This window comes from Microtus ochrogaster, linkage group LG2 (assembly GCF_000317375.1).
Source record: "Microtus ochrogaster isolate Prairie Vole_2 linkage group LG2, MicOch1.0, whole genome shotgun sequence".
NCBI classification, from domain to species: domain Eukaryota; kingdom Metazoa; phylum Chordata; class Mammalia; order Rodentia; family Cricetidae; genus Microtus; species Microtus ochrogaster.
In genome coordinates this window covers 49,523,172-49,537,839 of record NC_022028.1, presented here as the reverse complement: position 1 = coordinate 49,537,839, position 14,668 = coordinate 49,523,172, and the positions used below count along the sequence as shown (strand labels likewise).

The 14,668-nt window shown below is 44.4% G+C and overlaps 1 protein-coding gene across 1 annotated transcript in view; it reads left to right on the top strand.

Moving 5' to 3' along the window:
- Positions 1-14,668, top strand: part of Dnah8 (dynein axonemal heavy chain 8) — a 228,267-nt gene that overhangs the window by 175,657 nt on the left and 37,942 nt on the right. Inside the window, 2 exon segments of the mRNA XM_026785784.1 lie at positions 8,284-8,400; positions 11,089-11,190. Coding sequence (XP_026641585.1) covers positions 8,284-8,400; positions 11,089-11,190 — 219 coding nt within the window.

Below are 14,668 nucleotides of genomic sequence, written 5' to 3'. Positions count from 1 at the left end.
AAAAAATTGAGAGCTCAGTTTGTAAAGTGCATGCCACCCAGGCTGAAGACCAGCATTTGATCCCGGAGAGCTCCTGTGAAAACTCGGGGAAAGGCCACCTGTGTCTGCAGCCTCTGCGCAGCGAGGTGGGAGGGGTGAGAGTGGAGGGGAGGGAGGTGCAGGTAGGTTGATCTCTGAGCTCTCTGGCCAGCCAGTCTAGTCAGATTGGTGGGTCCAAGGTTTAATGAGAGGCCCTGTCTTAAAAGAAAAATAATCCTGTGTTCTTTTTTTAGGTTTTGTGTATGCGTGTGTGTGTGTGTGTGTGCACATGCTTGCTTGTACATGTACATGCATGGAGGTATACAGGTGTCTGAGGAGGTCAGAAGAAGGCATCAGATGTCTTCTTGGACCTGGAGTTACTCATGGCTGTGAGCCAACTAATGTGGGTGCTGGGAACTGAACTCTGGGTCCCTGGAAGAGCAGTGTGAGCTCTAAACTACTGAGACATCTCTCCATACATACATATTCATATATGTGTACCTATGTACATAATATGTGTGTATACATATACATACATATACTCATAGACATATCCATCCATCTATCCATCCATCCATCCATCCATACATACATACATACATACATACATACATACATGCATGCATATCCAGGAATCTAATGTGTAAAAAACACCTGAGTTCTGATGCATACAGGAAAGCTTGAGATGTGACTTCTCAAAGGAGCTGTGGCTAAGATGAAGATGAAGATGATGATGCAGCCAAGCGTGGAGGATGGGAAGACTCCATTTTCATTTAGTAATTTCCCTTAATGATTCTGATACACAACAAAAATTGAGAATGATGCTGGCCAAACAGCCACCGCATTTAAGGGAGGAGTCCACTGCCATTTTTACAACTTTCTCATGTTTGAGAATTCCTCCTCTTATCCTTGTGGTTTGCCCACAGAGCTTCTAACACCTGAGACCTTTATAGCGGTTTATCTATGGAGTTTTTACTGTTTCTCTGCGACAGTCATTCTGCTCCTGGTCCAGGATAACAAGCCCCTGATGGGTTCTGGGATCTCCAGAGTCCTGCAGTGGCACTTGTAAATGTGGACTTTTTTTTTCTTTTTTATCTCAGTCCTTAAAGTAATTTAAACATTAAATAAATAAACACAGTCATATTGCCAGGGCCCAGGAAATGCCACCGTCAGTACGTGTTCATTCAGGAAAGTGTTCCCCTCCTCCGTGCTTTGTCCTGTCTGGTTGAAGTCTTGACAAAACACCCCTTTTCAAACTCAACAGTGCACGTAAAAGTTCTTGCTTTGGCTAGCATGCTTAGAAGATCCTGGTTTAAATCTCTCCAAATAGTCACAGTGGCACGGTGTGGGTTTCTCTCTCACGTTCCTTTCCTCGTGTCTCCGACCCATTCTCACCGTTTTTGCCCGTGATCCTCTTAACAGTACACTCATATTATTTAGTACAGAGTGTATTCATTTTAGTGTGGACCTCATCTCCCGGTTTTACTAGGTTTGGTAGTTAACTACAGCCAGGGAAGGGCATTGAGCGCCCATAAAGTCAGGGCGAGCTTCAGCATCACACAAATGACCGCTGAGCATGCTCTCTTCAGCGATCTCAGGACATTTCCATATTTCATTGCAAGTTCAGTTTTCTGTGTTCCTCAGTGGAGGAAAGGAACTCTGCAAAGCGCTTGCCAGGCAAGCATGAGAGCCTGGGTTTAGATTCCCAGAACTCCTGTCCAGTGCTGACTGTGGCCGTCCATGTCTGCCATCCCAGAGATGGGGAAGTGGAGACAGGCGGACCCCTGGGGCGTGTCCCTTAGCCTGCCTATCCATCAAATCAAGTGCAGTGAGAGACCCTGTCTCAAAAAATAATATAGAGAGTGAGACAGGAAGACATCCAGCTCTGACTTCTAAACACACACTCACATACCACACACCCCTCCCCCCACAGACACACACACACACACACACACACACACACACCAACACACATGCGTGTGTGGGGGGGACTAGATTGTTCAAACCGTATATGGAACACTCTGGCCCTTAAAATCATCCTCTTCCTGGAGCCTAGGCAGTTTGGATGCTCAACTTGCTGAACCTGGATGGAGGTGGGCGGTCCTTGGACTTCCCACAGGTCGGGGAACCCTGATTGCTCTTCGAGCTGATGAGGGAGAGGGACTTGATCGGGGGAGGGGGAGGGAGGTGGGAGGCGGTGGCGGGGAGGGGGCAGAAATCCTTAATAAATAAATAAAATTAAAAAAAAAAGAAAGAAAGAAAAAAAAATCATCCCCTTCCTGTTTGCCATTTTCTGAGTGGGAGGGGCTTTGTGTTCAAATCTGTCTATAGCGCACCCCAAAGAACGTGAGCCTGGGGACCCTGCTGCACCCAAAACTTGCCCTGGACCGCAATAGGACTTTCTGCCTGCCATCCTCCCCACAGACTTGGTGCCTCTGTGTTTTCTCCATCTGTCACCAACCCTGCAGGCCTCCTTTCTGCTTTCAGAGCAGCCTCATTTTCACTGTAAACCAGAGGCTTCGGGTCAGCTGTCTGGCTTGTTTCTTTTTTTCCAGGCTTATTGTCCTGGTAAACTTCAGCAGCTAATTGTCTTTGCTGGCGCACTGTCCTTTCCTGGTTTCTGTGTCTCATTTTCTCGACTGGATGAAAACTTCTTGAGAACACATGTATTCTAATGTTTTTCTATTGTGCTAATAAGACCTTGACCCAAGGCTTCTAAAACGCTAATTGGACTGAAGAGATTCAACATTCTAATTAAGCCTCAGAATCTCTTGTGTCCAAGATTCCAAGTGAGCACCCAGGTCCCAATGCTCTGATAAGTTGAGTCTTTTTTTTTCCTTCTCTTTTCTTCTTTTTTGATGATTTTAAATTACATTTTTGTTTATTTATGGGGGGGGGACATGTGACATAGCTCACATGTGGTCAGAGAACAGATTCAGGGAGCCAGTTCTGTCCCCCCCCCTGCCCCCGCTGTGTGATTCTCAGGGATCAGCTATGTCATCAGGGCCTTTGAGAGCATGCTTATCTGCTGGGCCATTTCTCTGGGTGCCATTCTTTTCTTCCATTATTGTCATTTAGAGAGGTCAGTGGGTGGATGGATACACGTACAGACAGACATAAGAACTTAAAATTATTTTTGTAAAGGAAAAAAGCATCCATCAAGATTTTGTCTTCTTTTAAAAAATATTTTCAACAAGATGAACTCAACTGCCTTTGCCTTCAGTGAGCCAACTTAACCGAGAATTCTTTAGATGAAAATTGATACGAAGAAACATGATCTGAGGCAAGTTTCAGCACTGGGGCAATTTTTGAAAATCGCGTTTTAAGGAACAGCTGAGTTGTCCTCCCTCCATGCATATAAATGGAAGGGTTTCCATGGAGCCAGTTAGAGTACCCCCCAGTAATTGCAAAGAAAGAATTACAACTCATTCAGCCCTCTGCCTAATTGAACCTTAAATTAAAAAAAAATTAAGTCAAATGCTTAGCTAAAACTCACTGTAGATTTTTATTTTTTTTCATTTTTTTCAAAAATGGGTAAGATTCCCATTTCTCTGAGGGACTTGTGCTCTGCTGTGTGAAGCTTATACAATGGAAGAAACCACAGCAATGATTTTCATGTGGATATGAAAGGCTCCAATTCCACCCTGGCTCTCAGAAGACTCTAGAAGAGTCTCACCTCAGCGTTTCCAATATCCACTCAAGAACTTCAAAACTCTGAATCAGCCTTGTAATTGACCTCACTGAGGAGGGGGTTTCTTCATTAGGACAGTAACTGGCCAACATGACTTAGACAGCCGTGAATCTGTCCACCAAGGGAAGACAAAGATGGAATACCTGTCCTTCGTGGCCCAGCTCCAAAATCTGGTTGAAGGACCAAATATTTCAACATGGACCAACAAGATAAACAAACCAACGATTTCTGTTAGTTTTGCTGTCAACTTGACACACTTGGGAGGAGATAAACCTCAACTGAAGAATTGTCTCTATCCTGTTGGCCTGTGGGTGTGTCCAGGGCGCAGTCTCTGATTGCTGGTTGATGTGGTCTCCACTATGGGCAGTATCATCCCTAGGCAGGTGGTCTGAGTTGTCTCATAAAGTAAGCAGGCCAGTGAGAAGTGTTCCTCCGTGGTCTCTGGTACAGCTCCTGCCTCCAGGCTCCTGCTGTGGGCTTGATGGTGGACTGTAACCAGCAAGCCAGATAAGCCCTTCCTGCTCTCCAGTTGCTTATGGTCATGGTGTTTATCACAGCAACATAAAGCCAATGTTATGAAGGGTACATAAATGCTGAGTCTGGAAGCCATCCAAAGAAACACACGGTCTTCGGGACCATGGTCCTCTGTCAACACCATGCCCTCCCGTCCCTGTCACATTCTCTGAAAACAAAATGGGACATAGTGCTTTGGCGTTCTCAAGGGTGCATGTCTTCCTAGTATTAATTACAGAAAGAAGTCTTTAACTCAGTCCAAATTCCTGGGTTGTCTGGTCAACTTAAAAAAAGTATCTTTCTAATTAGCATGCAAAGCACTGGGCTTCTTGGTGGCATTTTTCAAACAACGTTGGTTTTAAGTGATTTCTCCCCACTTCTTCCTCATCTCCCTGCCACCTTTGTATCCTTCTATCCCCAGTGGCCCTGTTGCTTTCCTGTTCTCCCCCAACCCCTTCTTCAATACTTCTTTATCCTCTCTTGTCTTTCTCCTTTTGAGTTTCATAGCCTATATGCACACTCACACCCCCTTATATATATGAACATTTATGTAATATATATGTGATACATATGTTATACATATATGTAAGATATATGTAATATTTGCCTTTCTGAGTCTAAGGTACATAACTTAGCAGTCAACTTTCCAGGGTCACTTTTTTTCTTGAATACTTTAGGATTTCATTTTTTCTTGAAGGCCGAATAAAACCCAGTCATATATGGGCCACATTTTCCCATGTCCATCATCTGCTGATGGGCATCTGTGCTGCCTCCACTTACCCGCTGTTGCCAGGAGAGCAGCAGTGAACACGGAGGTACAGGCCTCTACGGTAGGATGCAGGGTCTTTGAGGTGATGCCCAGGAGTGGTATGACCGGGTCAGAGGGTAGTTCTAGCTTTAACTTGTCAAGGGCCCTCCATGCTGGTTTCCACAATGGCTTCACTAGTCTGCACTCCCACTAGCAGCAAGAACGAGTTCCTCTTCCCCTACATCGTCACCAGCGTTTGCTGTCTATATCCTAGCTGATCACCACTCTAACTGGGGGAGACGGAATCTCCAAATAGTTTTAATTTGTATTGCCCTGATGGCGAGTGATGTTGAACCCTTAAAAAAATACTCATTAGCCATTCGTGTTTCTTCTTTTGAGATCTGACTGTTTATTTTAATGGTCCATTTATTAGCTGGCAGGATTTTTTTGGTATTTAACTTTTGTAGTTCTTTATTTATCCTATATACTAACCTGTCTGAAGTATAGCTAGTAAAAGCTTTCCCCCACTCTGTAGTCTGTCTGTTTGCTCTAAAAATGTTTTTTTTCCTGTGTAGAAACTCTTTTTCTTAGGCTGGTTGTCCCCCTTTAATCAATTAGTTAAGTGATGGGGATGAGAGTCACATTAGCGTGACAACCTAAGCCAAGAAGTCAGGTCAAGAAATAATGGGCGCACCTTCCTGTTTTTGTGAGGGCTCTGAATTTCTTTGTTTTCTGCCCTTCATCTTTTCTCCTGGGTCAGAACAACTAGGTCTAAATTAACACTAATGATTTCATTTAATATTTTAAAAGCATACCTTGAAAGTCAGTGACTAAAACCATCTGATTTGCAGAATTTCTTCTGTAACTTGTCCATGGTTTTCTCTTTGCTAACAGGTTTCTTTAAAAGGTGGGATTTTGCAGTAAGTGAGGCTTGAATGAGCAAGAGTAAGAAGTGGCTTATGAAGACTTCAGTGTGTGTGTGTGTGTGTATGTGTGTGTGTGTGTGTATGCATCTGTGCGTGCACATGTAAGCATGTGTACCCTCGCAAGTGTTGGAGAAGGCAGTTAGTGTGTATTCAGAGAAGCAGAATTGCTGTCCATGTAGATTCTTAGTCTAGACACGGGTACTGGGACACCAGATGACGCACGGGAGGGACTCTCCTTAGAGATCACACGTGCCAGGCAGGGACAGCTGATAGCATAGAAACTGTACTCATCTGTATGACTTTCTGGGTTTACCAGACATGGAGTCGTTAGGAATACCATCTATATGCCTTCAAAATGGCCTCCCAGGTTCTGGGGGGTGGAGATGGCTCAGTCAGTAAAGTACTTACTTTGTAAGTTTGAAGATCTGGATTTGATCTCTAGGACTCATGGTAAAGTTGTAGGTATGGGGGCATGTGCTTGTAATCGCAACTCTGGGGAGGTGGAGATAGGAAAATCCCTAGGGCTTGCCAGTCAGCCAGTCTAGCTGAATTGGTGGTCTCTGGGTCAAGGAAAGGCCTATCTCTAAGGAAGTAGACAGCCTTTTGAAGTTGTCTTTGACCTCCAGACATGCACCCTCGCCCACATGAACATAGACAGACACAGAGAGATACGTAGAACTCGGTAGAATATCAGAGCAGCTCCGTCCTTTGAGCTGGGGCCAGTCTGATTCTTCATGGGCAATTTGGCCTCTTTGAACAGCCATGGTTTCATAGGCGTCTTCCAGGTCTCACTCAGTCAGTCAGCGACGGTGGTGTGAAGGCGGAGTGAGAGCTTTAAGACAGCTGTGTCATGTGTGCAATAGAAATTCTTAGTTTTCAAAACCCGAGATGGAAAAATTACAGAGTGAAGCTTGCAGGGGGTCATTTTCATAAACGCTCTAGTTCTTCAACCTGAAAGATCTCAGCCTTACATTTGTCTTTTTTCCAGACTCTTGACAGGCTGACTTAGAATAGCAACAGATCCAACAGGCATTCGTTAAGAATCTCCTGCAGTTCCTGGAGGAGTTATTAGTGGAGACCTAGACATGTTTTTCTTTGGTTGAGGCAGGTCTCGTGTAGCCTAGGCTGCCCTTGAACTCATTATATAGCTGAAGATGACCTTGAACTTCTGATTCTTATTGTTTCCAATTAGAATATAGACTGTGCTACCATGACAACCTGCTAGACTTAAGAAAAATAAAACAACAAAAATCCCAAACCTCAATGGTGTAGGAGGTCCTGTCTATTTGTTGCTTTCATTGGTTGAATAAAGAAACTGCCTTGGCCTTTTGATAGGGCAGAAATTGGGTGGGTGGATTAGGCAGAACTGAATGCTGGGAAGAAGGACAGACAGGTAGATGCCATGAATCTCCTGCCTGAGATGGACGTAGGTTAGAATCTTGCCGGTAAGCTACAGTCACATGGTGATACAGATTTAATAGAAATGGGTTAATTAAGATGTGAGAGTAAGCCAATAAGAGGCTAGAGCTAATGGGCCAGGCAGTGATTTAATTAATACAATTTCTGTGTGATTATTTTGGGAGTTAAGCTAGCTGGGCAGACGGGATGAAAAGCGGGCCCTCTCTCCTTCAACACTCCAATAACTACAACTTGACAAATATTTGGAAATTTGTTTGTAAATCATTAGTTACAGTCCTTAAATAGTATTTAATGGTTATTATATCGCAAATGATACATATTGCTTATTTTTATTTTTGTTTTGAGACAGGGTCTTGCTATGTAGCCCAAGCTGACCTTGAAGTTATAGCCCTCCTGTTTTAAGCCTCCCAAGTGCTGGGACCACTTTACCCAATTATGCATTATCCTTTAATTTTTTTATTTGTATTTTTATTGTTCGTGTGTGTATGTGTGTGTACACTCACAAGGTCAGGTGAGTGCAGTTGCTGCGGTGGAATAGGACTCAGGTCACCAGCCTTGTTGACAAGCATCTTTCCCCACTGAGCCATCTTGCCCACCCCATACTGTTCTTTTCACACAGCGTCAACTTACCTTAATATTGAAACTTGTGTTTTTATTAGACTTTATTACACTAGCAGTAATGGGGGAATTGGCAGGGGCTGTAGTTTAGTGGTACAGTGCTTGCTTCTCATGCCCAAAGGCCTCAAGTTTGACTCCCCAGTCCCACAAACAGGATCCAGCTGCATACAGTGTTTGGCTCTGTGGTTGGGAGCACATTTAGTAGCTGTCTGTAGCTCCCATACCAGGGGAACCGACACCCTCACACAGACACACATGCAGGCAAAACACCAATGCAAATAAAATAAAAATAAATGAATCATCAAGAAAAAAAATTCCAGTTGACACTAACTAACTTTGCTCTTTTTAAGGAGCGGCGAAAATTTGGTCCCTTGGGATGGAATATTCCCTATGAATTCAATTCTGCCGACTTCTCGGCCAGTGTTCAGTTCATTCAAAACCACCTCGATGAGTGTGATATTAAAAAGGTGAGTGGAATTGTTGGTCTTTTTGTCTGTTTGTTTTCTAGTTTTTCATGGCAGCCCATGACATGGGGTGAACTAGCTGAGGTCTCCCTGAGACCCTCTTTCAGAGGGACAGGTACTCTAATCGGCTGGCCCACTCAACTCCCCTCCCCGAACCCACACGCTCACATTTTGTTCCCCTCCCCTGAAGGTGCCTGCCAGAATAATGATAAAACTATGTGCTTCAAAAATGCAATCCTGTCCCTAATGCCACTCCTGGGCCCCAGAGGGCCCCACGAGAAGTGGGGTGACATCAGTTGGGCCTGCCTTTTTTGACCTTCTTCCTGCTATCCAATAAGGCAGTTCTTTTTTGTCTCAAGTCCCCCTTCACCATTAAAGATTTCTTTACGTATTTACTTGCGTGTGTGTGTATTCCAGTGTGTATGTAGTGCACCGTGTGTGCAGTGCCCTTGCAAGCGTGAAGAGGACATTGGATCCCCTGGACCTGGAGTTGGAGATGGTTGAGCCACCATGTGGGTGCTGGGAATCAAATCTGCATCCTCTGCAAGCGCATCAAGTGCTTGTAACAGTAGAGCATCTCTCCAGCCTCCCACCCCTCTCCGTATTTTCTGGTACTGGAGACTGAGCCCAGGGCTTCACATACCCTCAACAAATGCTGCATCACTGAACAGGGTTCCCAACCATGAAGTCTTTTCTTTTCTTAGTTTTTTTATTTATTTGTTTGTGTATTGTGTGTATGTGTGTGTTGTGTACATGCATGAGCGCAGGCATCCATGCACCACGGCACACATGTGTAGGCCAGAGGACAATTTTCAGGAGCTGGTTCCCTCTTTTCAGCTTGTGGGTCCTGGGGTTGGAACTTGGGTCTTCACATTGGGTCCCAAGTGCTTTTACATGCTGAGCTTCAAGAACCTAGCTCACTTCTTAATTTTCAAGTTCAAGTATATAAATAGCAACTAAAAAACCTTTTTGGAAGTCTTGGGGATTGAACTTACAGCCTTGCACATGCCAGACAGTTTCTCTACCACTGAGCCATACGTCATCCCCAGTAGTTACTTCTAGTAATGGTTACAAATCATCAAGATGTAGACTTCCCATTCTCCATGGTGCTTCTGTAAGCATGTTTGCCTATATCATCATGACGTTGACAAAGGTGTCACCATTATTCCCCTTTAACGGATGGGTGACTTCCTCGAGGTCACAGAGCTGGGAGTGCAAGCCTGGTTGCCTCTCTGCTCACAGGCTGCTAAGGGTTGGGAATCTTCTTTATCAGGATTGTAGGTAAGTCAGTGAGACTTTCAGCCCGTTTCCTCCATGAAGTCTTGGTCTCTGAGGAACAGAATTAGCATTTAATGAAAACACAGTGCACAGTGCAGAGCAGAGGTTCCATAGAGACCACTTTTACTCTGTCCCCCCTCTTCCTGCCCACAGTAGGACTGCCGGATAACTAAAGACCCTGAGGTGACATCAGGATTCCAGTGAGCCGTGATGAATGCTCACCTGGGGTGGACAGAAGTTGGAACCAAACTGTCATTTTCTCCTGAAATGACAAAAGGACAGTAAATTAAGACCGTGGCAGTATGATGAAAAATGATATTGTATGGGTTCATATTCTGCAGTTATTTATCATGTCAGCATATACAAATTATAGCTGCCTTGGAATGGTTGCTTTGAAAGGCAACCAAGCTGAAAAATAGAGGTTTAACCAATGAGTAAATAAAAATAAGAGTCCAAAATCTGTAAGCATCTGCACTTTTCCTTTACTCTAGTACATAGAGGTTTGTTTTTTTAAAAAAGACTATGAATAGCAAAATTATATTGCTAGTATAAGATTGCTAAGAAATTAATGACTACATCAATGCGGCGTTAGCTTATAGAATGAGACAGCACGGGATTGCATTGTGGAAAAGTCTCGGGAATAAATACTTTCCTGTTTGTTCTCTTACGGATTCTGGAAAAAAAATCTATTGCGAAGAAAGAACATTAAAGCGTCCCTTCCTTGATCTTGTTTCTTTCCTCATTAGGCATCCCTCCCCGCCCCTCTGTAACAGCCTGGCATTTCCTGTAATGCGTGCTGCAGGTGATTACAATCACAGCGAGGCAAATACTGCCTTGTTTTTCTAGTTGATGTAACCTGCAGTCACCTTCTCTTCCAGTGCTTAATACTGTAGATTTTTCGTGAGTGGTTCCAGCCACATGGTCGTGAGTTATTCCTATGAGATAAAGAATAATTTCCAGTGCAGCAATTTGAGCTTCATTCAGCGGCTGTGATAAAAAAAAAAAGCTCTTCCTGGAAGCGACCTGGGGAGGCTTGCTTGGTTTACGCTTGCAGGTCACTGTTCATCATTGAGAGATGTCAGGGCAGGAGCATGGAGGCTGGAACCATGGTGTAACACTGCTTGCTAGCTCACTCACTCGGCTCCTGTGTAGCTGGCTTCCTCACACAGCCTAGGGATCCCTGTGTAGGGAATAGCACCACCCACAGTGGCCCCTCTTAGAAATGCCCACAGACCAACTCCATGAAGACAATTGAGGTTTTTTCCCCCTCAGTGCTTCTAGCCTGTGTCAAGCTGACAGAATGTTAATTAGGACAACAGCCTAGCTGGCATTCCCTTTTCCAGAGCTTTCCTATAGTGCTAGGCCCTGAGTGTTCTCACTGCAGTGAATAATCCTCCCTTCTTTCTACCACAGGGGGTATCGTGGAGTACAGTCCGGTACATGATTGGAGAAGTACAGTATGGGGGCAGAGTGACTGATGACTTTGACAAACGGCTACTTAACTGCTTTGCCAGAGTAAGTCAAATTTGGGAGGAAAATGCGTGGAGATAAAGTTCACGGTGTTTTCCTTTGAAAAAGATGTTTCGGTTTTAATTATGTACATGTGCACGTGGCTGTGTGTGGCTATGTGCATGTGAGCATGGGTACCTGTGAGGGCCAGAAGAGGGCATCAGATATCCCGGAGCAGGAGTCACAGGTGTGTGTGTGTGTGTGTGTGTGTGTGTGTGTGTGTGTGTGTGTGCGTGTGTGCGTGTGTGTGCGTGTGCTGGACCCATACTCCAGTGCTCTCTACTCCTGAACCATCTCTCCATCTGAAGAACACCTTTTGTTTATGATAGGCATGACCAATTTGGCGGTGGACTATAAAGGGGGGATTCTTGTGAATAGTATTAGGCAAGAACCCCTTCTTTCTACCATACCGCCCTCATGTACAATGTTAACTAACTACCAGCCATCCCACAGGGCTCCCCAAGATTCTCATGTCCATCTTCCCACTGCCCTTGCTTCATGGTCTCAGTTCTCCAGAACCTTCTGAGAAAACTCTGGCCATCTCTCTGTGCCTCTTCCTCTTGAGTGCAAGACACAACTTGACTCCAAGGCTAAAAATAAGAGCTTGAGGAATGCATTATAATTCAGTGTTTTCTGTCAGAATAAAGTACCGAGAATGCAAGGAAGTTGGGGCTCCTGTCTTTCCCCCAGTAAACTCCACATAGATCCCAGGAGTAAGTATTTTCTAGAGGACATTATTATTCATATCCTGTATATGATAGGAATATGATATATGCAATGACTTTACCATGAAGGATAAATAACATAAATCAACAGCCACTGGACACAAACTCTTCTTAAATCTTTTTATGTATTAAAGAAACAATATGTGTTTGCCTATGGGGAAAATCAGATATGTGAATATTTACAGTTATTAAAGTCTTTATATTAGGACCTCTGTTAGTAATTCTGCTTCAGCAAAGTTTCTCCCTCTACTCTTCTCCCTCCTTCCCCCTCCTTTCCCTTCCTTTTCCTCCTCTTCCTTCTTCCCCCTTCCCATCTTCCTCTGTTTCTTGTTGGTGTAGCATAATTAAAATCACAACAAATCTCTTAGGAGCCTGTTCTTTTCCAATGAGAGACAGAGAGTGGGCCTGGTGGGTAGGGGAGGTGGGAGGAACTAGGGGGAGTAGAGGAGGAGAAACTCTAATCAGGATATAATGTATGAGAAAAGAATCTATATTCAAGAAAACGAAAAAAGAAAAAGAAAAGAGATAAAAAAAAGTCATAATAAACTGCTGGGATAGTTTGGTAAACTGGAGGTAGACCAGATAGCCATTTTTTTTTAAAACTCTTCAAGTTGCACATGGAAAATACCAAATATTGACAAGGATGTATAAAGGTAGGATCGCCAGTGCTACCTTCCAGGGACAGACCTTCCAGAGTGCAGCCTGGTGATACTGGCTGGAAACAAGTACCCAAGCGAAATAGATATCAGAACATTTCAAGGAAAGACCCACAGATGTGTAAGTACCAAAATGTTCATGGTGACATTGTGTGTGGGAGGTGAAGGCAATTACCACAGGCAGTTTTTTTCTGGAAAGAGACTGACACGAACCTCTCTGCTCAGGTTTCCCATTCCTACCAGGTTCTCCCATGTATGACCTGAGCTGAGACAGCACCCATCTGCCAGGGCAGTTCTGGGAAGGGTCTGTACTGTGCCACACAGTAGCCAGTGCTCTAGCGAGCTGGAGAAGTGTGTGCCTGGGTCCTGATGGAGGATGAGATGGTGCCTCACAGCATCCTAAGGCACAGTGGCTTCCGCGGCTCAGCCTCTTGAGGCACAAGCCAGCAGCTCTGATCTTTTCTCAGCTCCAAGATGTTACTGCTGTCCAGACTGGAATTCTGCTCCCGAGTACAGGTCCCAGACATGTTCTCAGAACAGATACTACCCGTAGCATAGTTTGAGGTGTTGGGAGGCAGCTTCTGCATCCACTGGGGGAAAGACGAGTTACTGGTGGTGGTGTAAAACACAGAAGAAATGGTCTATGTGACAGCCTGCAGAGATGGTAAAACATTTGTTCGGTGAAGCTGGAAAAAATAGAAAATGGGATCTATAAAGTAAGCTATGTATATTTCACAGGGAGAAATACATATCAGGACATGCATTAAATACATTTAAATAGTCACAGAAAGAAGGAGACTGTAGGTGTATATCAGAGCTGAATAGAGAAATACCGAACTAAAAAAGAGACTAATGTGTAAAAGTAATAAATAAGGTATATGAAGAACTTAACTCTGTGATTGAAATTCAAAGGAAAATATGTCTTAGTCAATTAACTGTTTTTGAATAATTATAAAAGTACCTAAAGTTTGGAGGGTTTTAATACTTACTTTTTATTTTTTAAAGTATGTATATATAAAGGGATGGAGAGATGGCTCAGTGGTCATGAGCATGTGTTGCTCTTGCAGAAGCCCCAAGTTTATTTTCCATTACCCGTATGGTAGCTCACAACTGTCCCTAACTCCAGTTCCAAGGGCCATGGTGCCCTCTTCTCACCTCCATGGGCACACATGTGGTGCAGGAGCCCTTGGAGGTGAGAAAAGAGAGCTGGGGAGTTGGATCCCCAGGAACTGGCATTAAAGGCTGTTGTGGGCCATGCTATGGGTGCTGGGAACAAAATCAGGGTACTCTGCAGGAGTATCAAGGGCTTTGCCGCTGACCCATCTCTCCAACTCCTTGTTTTTCCTTTTAATTATTTTAATTATGTGGTGTGTGTGTGTGTGTGTGTGTGTGTGTGTGTGTGTGTGTGTTTGAGTGCAGTGACCAAGAAGGCTGGAAGAGGCATGAGATCTCCTGGAACTGGGACAGTTGCACACTAGATCCCTTGGAGCTAGAGTTACAAGCAGTTGTGAGCCCGTAATATAGGTGTTGGTAAGTGATTTGGGGTCCTCTGGAAGAGTAGCAAATGCTCCTAAACACCGAGCCACATCTCCAGTTCCTCTGTACAATATTTTTAAGTGTATAAAACATGAAGCTATCACATGATATATTCTCACGGGCGCCCTACTCCATGCTGGGAATTGAACCCTGGGCTGTGCTCCCAGCCCCTCCTTATAGGAATTCACGCTAGGCCCTATTTGTGTGAGGTATTTGGGCTCCCTGTGTTTATCCCATACCTGTGCCGCTCGCTTTAATGGATTCTGCAAACAATACCTATATTGATCCACACATGCATATGCCTGTTGGTTTGCTTGCTGTCCTCACATTCCCCCACCCCCCTCCTGGTAGAAGGAAGGCATTCCTTGGGGCGGGTGTGAGTGCAGATGGAAGGGAGGGCTAGGTATAACGGGGGAGATGAGGATATGTTCCTCTGACTTTGTCTCCCCTCAGAGTGAATAAGCAGCGAGGGTCTCAGCTATAGGGTGACAGCAAGAAATTTTCGGGTGCTTAGAATGGGACGATAAGGTGTTTGTAGCTGTCTAGAAGAGCAAGGGAAGAGAAATG